General features: G+C 40.6%; 1 protein-coding gene and 1 pseudogene across 1 annotated transcript; one reads left to right on the top strand and one right to left on the bottom strand.

Annotated features, from left to right (window-relative positions):
* Positions 1-1,109: 1,109 nt before the first annotated feature.
* LOC130841977 (ras-related protein Rab-2A-like) lies at positions 1,110-1,936 on the top strand. Its single transcript, XM_057718621.1, has one exon. It carries the CDS (start codon positions 1,110-1,112, stop codon positions 1,746-1,748), a length of 639 nt encoding a protein of 212 aa, XP_057574604.1. The 3' UTR covers positions 1,749-1,936.
* A 2,764-nt stretch (positions 1,937-4,700) lies between these two features.
* The window catches only part of LOC130841426 (nuclear RNA export factor 3-like), a 579,609-nt pseudogene continuing 578,309 nt past the window's right edge, over positions 4,701-6,000 (bottom strand).

Below are 6,000 nucleotides of genomic sequence, written 5' to 3'. Positions count from 1 at the left end.
CTTCCTGGGGCAGGGCTCTAACCTGTGTCCCCTGCATTGGCAGGCGGATTCTCAACCACTGCGCCAACTACAAAGCCCTTGCTTGACTCTTACTGTGCATTGTGAAGAGAGTAAAAATTAGAACTCTGTGTTAAATAACACAAAATCTTTTCTAAGTTATGGCTTGAGGAATTCCTCTGTGAGCAAATCCTTTGAGGTTTAGTTGATACCAGAGTGAATAGAAAGATTAGACTGCTAAATATGAAGCCTATACTATGTGTCAGGAAATTTGTTCGGTATCTCATTGTATCCTTTGTAGTTATAATGTGGTTACAGCTCATACTTATAAATATGTAACAGGTTATACCTTGTTACATATTTAGGGTAATATTACAAATGAGGAAACAGAGACACAAAATGCATTCTTTTGTAACTGGCAGACAACTGTAAACTCCAAAAATATTTGAAATAGCTAAACAACATATGTCAATTATCCCATGGGCTAAAAAAAAAAATCAGAAAAAGTTAAAATGAAAATAAAAAGACATGTCAAAACGTGTGAGATATAGGAAAAACAGTACTTAGAGGGAAATTTAAAGTTTTAAATGCTCACACTTGAAAAGAATAAAGGATAAAAATCAATAACACAAGCTTCCACCTTAACGAACTAGAGAAAAACATGAAAATTATGTGCACGGTAAGTAGAAGAAAGAAATTACTAAATTGTAAACATGAGAACAGAAATCAGTGAAATAGCAACGGGACAAACAGTAGGGAAAGATCAAGGCAAAAAAGAAAGTTGGATCTTTGAAACAAAATTGAGAAACCACTAGCTGGGCTGATGAAGAAAAAGAGAGAGACAGTGGAGGGTGGGGGTGGGGGTGGGGGGACAGGGCACAAATTACCAGTATCAATAAAAGAAAACCATCATGAAGAAGTGACATCCTTCTCTGCCACTTTTCAGAAGAAACAAGCAAAACAAACAAAAAAACCAAACCAAACCAAAGAAACGAAAACAGAAAAACCACAAACTTACAGCAGCCAGAGCAGTGCATAGTGAAGAAAGAGGCTGATAAATTTTGGTAAGAACACTTTGTGGAGGTGTTCCCTGGCACCGAGCAGCAGCGGCCATGACGTATGCCCATCTCTTCAAGTACAGCATCATCGGCGACATAGGTTTTGGTAAATCATGCTTATTGCTACAGCTTACAGACAAGAGGTTTCAGCCAGTGCATGACCTTCCTATTGGTGTAGAGTTTGGTGCCGGAATGATAACTATTGATGGAAAACAGATAAAACTTCAGATATGGGATATGGCAGGGCAAGAGTCCTTTCATTCCATCACAAGGTCATATTACAGTGGTGCAGCAGGGGCTTTACTAGTGTATGATATTACAAGGAGAGACACATCCAACCAGTTGACAACCTGGTTAGAAGATGCCCGCCAGCATTCCAATTCCAACATGGTCATTATGCTTACTGGAAATAAAAGTGATTTAGAATCTAGAATAGAAGTAAAAAAAGAAGAAGGTGACACTTTTGCACAAGAACATGGACTTATCTTCATGGAAACTTCTGCTAAGGCTGCTTCTAATGTAGAAGAGGCATTTATAAATACAGCAAAAGAAATTTATGAAAAAACCCAAGAAGGCGTCTTTGACATTAATAACGAGGCAAATGGCATTAAAATTGGCCCTCAGCATGCTGCTGCTAATGCCACACACAGAGGCAGTCAGGGAGGACAGCAGGCCGGGGGAGGCTGCTGTTGAGTCTGTTTTTACTGTCTCACTGCCCAAAAGGGGCGACTCACCTATTCTTTCACCCACTCCTCCTGCTCAGCTGAGACATGAAACTATTTGAAATGGCTTTATGTCACAGAAGACTTTAATCCTTCAAATTCTTGTATAACTTTGAATAAATGGTTGCTGTTCACTTAAAAGGACAGATTTTGGAGATTGTATTCATATCTATTTGCATTTGATTTCTAGGTCAATCGATGCGATTATTTTTGTTAAATGTTGTCTTGTGCCCTTACCTACGAACTGAATTGTATTAAACACTACAAAGTCATCTTGAGTATTCTAAATCAGTTTGTGTAGTTAGGTTTCCCCACACCTGTGGTTACCTAATGTTTAACATTATAGAACTGTCCTCAAAAGTTTGTCAATTTTCAAGGCTATAAGGAAAACAGAAGGACTCTTTTAATTCTGTGTTTATCATTTACTTTCTGTATATACAGTTCAATAACCTGCTTGGGTGTAATTTGCCAAGCTTGAATTCTTTAATGCATTGGCATAAATTCTGTACTGTTTAGAGCTTAAAGCTACAGAAGCATCATTAGGAATTGCTTGAACACTGAATTTTAAACTTTTTTGACATTGTTAACAAACATGTTCATCTTTTCTTGTCACTAGTGCAAGAGAAATATGCTTAATGTACACTACTAACGGCTATGTATGTATTAACCTGTTTTAATGCCAAAAGTTTACTATTTGTCCACAGTTTCTTTAAGACCTCTTCAGAAAAGGATTTGTTTGCCTTAATGCATACTGTTGGGTAAAAACACCCTATAATGAGTGAGGTGGGCGGAAGCAAGAACTCCCGCCACCTGAGCGACTCCAGGAGGAATGAATGTCCGTTTAGATGGCACATTATGAGGACTTTAATCTTTCCTTAAACACAATAATGTTTTCTTTTTTCTTTTATTCATAAGATTTCTACGTATATTTTTCATGCAGGACAGTTTTTCAACCTTGACATACAGTGACTGTGTAAAATTTTTCTTTCAGTGGCAACCTATAAGCTTTAAAATATGGTAAGCATCTTGTCTGTTCTGAAGGGATGTGACAATAAACCTACCAGATGGAAAATCCTGTTAAAAGTAGAAAAGCTTTAGTAATTTGCTCAGCGTGGTGGTTTTATCCTTTTTCTTTTTCTCCCTTGGTCTATAATGAAATTGTTAGAGCAGTGCAAAATAAAACGCTATGTTTTTATAAAAAAAATACTTTGTGGAGATTTTGCTTATCTGCCTAACATTCCCCATTCTCCAGAGCAGTGGTGGCCATAAGAGTGGCAGCCACATTCACGGTGCTTCTTGCTGGTCCCAGCGGTCACAGTATGGACCTTGTTCTCCAAAAATTGTGATTGTGCCTTCTGACCTCTATGGAGGATGCCCCAGGGAATGGCACAGAGGATGACTTCTGTTTCCCACTGCCCCTCCCAGGCATGGAGTGTCTTTCTCATTTGCATGTCTCGAAAGCATGTAAAACCATATCATGCCCACAGCTTCCTGGGGCAAGGGAAAGAAGATAAGGCAACCAGCAGGGAGCCCCCAAAGCCTGGGAAGGGCAAGGGTGATGAGGAAAATTCCTGGGGGGAAAAAGAGTTTTGCAGGGCATAGCAGAGATTCCAGAGTGCAATGCATATGCACAAGGCAGGACACAGGCTTGGCAAAGGTCTGAGAGGAAGCCAGGCTTGCACACGTGGCTGACCTTTTGGCTCCTCAGAAGCAGGAGGTGAAGGCTAAGGCAGAGTTGGAGGCAGCCTGGCTAAGTAAGCATTGGTGGAGTGCCCCAGATCAGAAGCCAATCTGCAAAGACTAGACAATATTGTTCTCCTTTCCTTTTTGGCTCCAGGCCCTTCAGGAAATCTCTGTCAAGTCACTATCTGACCACTGATAAAATAGGACAACTTCAGTGACCACAGATGACAAGGATTTCAATCTTTGCAAAAATACATATTCCAGTGTGTGTATACACCACAATTTGTTTATCCACTCATCCCTTGGTGGACATATGGGTTGTTTCAACCTTTTGAATACAAAGAACAATGCTGCTGTAAGCATTCATATACAAGAATTTGTTTCAGGACCTCTTTCAATTCTTTCGGGTATACGCCTAGGAGTGGAGTAGCTGGGCCATATGGTACTCCAGTGTTAAATTTTGTGAGGAACCACCAAACAGTTCTCCACGGCAGGGAAACCATTTTGTATTCCCACCAACAATGTACAGAAGTTCCAATTTCTCCACATCCTCACCAAAGTTCACCTTGTCATGTTCCCTTTTTTAAAAACAAAGCTATAGCCAATGTAGTGGGTGTGAAGTGGCATCTTACTGTCGCTTTCATTTGCATTTACCTAACGACTCATAGATTTTCCTCTGATGGTCGCTTTTGCTCTGTCATGCAAGTTCTGGTATGCTGTGTTTCCATTTTCAACTGTCTAAATGTATTTTTAACTTTCCCAACTTGACACATGATGTATGTAAACCCATCTAGTAATGAGCTGGGATATAAAGGAGTTTTGATGCATGCACTTTAAATCCCATTCTTATCCCATTTTTGTGCAGAATCTTAATGTTTTATAAATGGAAAAAAGTGTATAAAAACCCACTTGTTTGGGTTAGAAGGTGCCTCCTTCTCGAGGAGGAGGGCAGGGCCCCTCAGGTCTGGACACACTGGCTCATGATTGCGGCAGGGAAGAGCAATGCAGGACACACAACATACAACGTGCAGCAGCACTCTTTATTATGAAAACAAACAGCAATCGTGAGTGGGGAAAATACACAGAACAACTGACCCTTCAGGTGGCTATGTTGCCTGGCCTGCAAGGTAACTTTCGCTTCTTGGTCAGCCAGGCCTCCAACTCCAGTCATGGGCATGGCCCGAGGCTGGAGAGAAAAGATGATGTGGGTGAAGACAAAGATGACATCCAAGGGCTCCTTTTAGGGGGTTTCTTTGAAGGCCTCCTCTGGGATCTTGCCCTCAGTCTGGAGAGAAGGAGTCAGGATGTCAGAAGAGCCAACTCTCTGAGTTCCCTTCCCAAGTCCCCAGCCTCCACCTTCTTGGCCTCCCTGCAGGCCCAGAAATGTTCATCTTTAACCCACTTGATTCCCAGACCTCACCTTGAGCATACTGAAGACCTGACCAGCTCTGGTGTAGTTCCATTCGTTGTCCTGAAGGCACCTGCAGTGGAAGAAGAACAAGTGATCTCCATTATCACCACAGTACAGACACGCTGACCATGCAATGCCACCGCTAAATCTATGCCACTTTCTTGCTGGGACACATGTACCAGTATGAACACTATGTGTAATGACGAAGAAAGACCCAGTGGAAACCAAACCATCTATCACTAGCATTCATGCCCACTAGAATTCAAAACAGAGAAAGTAGAGCTGTGCAAAAGAACAAGGGAATTCAATATATATTGATCAAGAACGACGTTCAAGAAAATAACAAATGACAAATTCTAAAGGACAAGTTTCTAACCATCTTTTATTGAGATATAATGCACACACCACTTTAAAGTATACAAATCAGTGCTTTATAGTACATTCACAAGCTTGTGCAACCATCACAGCTATCTAACTCCAAAATAATTTTGTCACCTCAAAAAGAAACTCCTTCACCATTAGTGATCACTCCCTATTCCTCCCCTTCCCCCAGACCCTGGCGACCACTAATCTGCCTTTGGTCCCTGTGGATTTGCCGATTCTGGACATTTCATACAATATTTGACTTTTTGTGACTGGCTTCTTTCACTTAGCATCATGTTTTCAAGGTTCATCCACATCATGACATGTACCAGAACAGTATTCTTTTTTATGACTGAATAACATTCTACTATATGGATGGGCCAGATTTATTCTTCCATTCATCAGCTAAAGAACATTGGGTTGTTTCCACTTTTCCGCTGCTGTGAATGTTCCTGAACAAGTTTTAGAGTCAACATAGGTTTCCATTTCTCCTGGTAAGATACTTGGGAGTGGGATTACTGAGTCATATGGTAACTCCATGTTTAACATTTTGGGCAAGTGCCAAAATGTTTTCCCAAACCACTGCTCTATTTTATATTCCCACCAGTAATACATGAGAATTCCAATGTCTCCACATCCTCACCAACACTTGTTATCATTCGTTTCATTGATTAAAACCACCTTAGTGGGTGTGACCTGGTAATTCATTGTGGTTTCAATTTGCATTTCTTTAATGACTAAGGACGTTGAGAAGTTTTTCATCTCC

The sequence above is a fragment of the Hippopotamus amphibius genome, chromosome X (assembly GCF_030028045.1).
Source record: "Hippopotamus amphibius kiboko isolate mHipAmp2 chromosome X, mHipAmp2.hap2, whole genome shotgun sequence".
In the NCBI taxonomy this organism is placed as follows: Eukaryota; Metazoa; Chordata; class Mammalia; order Artiodactyla; family Hippopotamidae; genus Hippopotamus; species Hippopotamus amphibius.
This window is presented reverse-complemented; position numbering and strand designations above follow the sequence as displayed.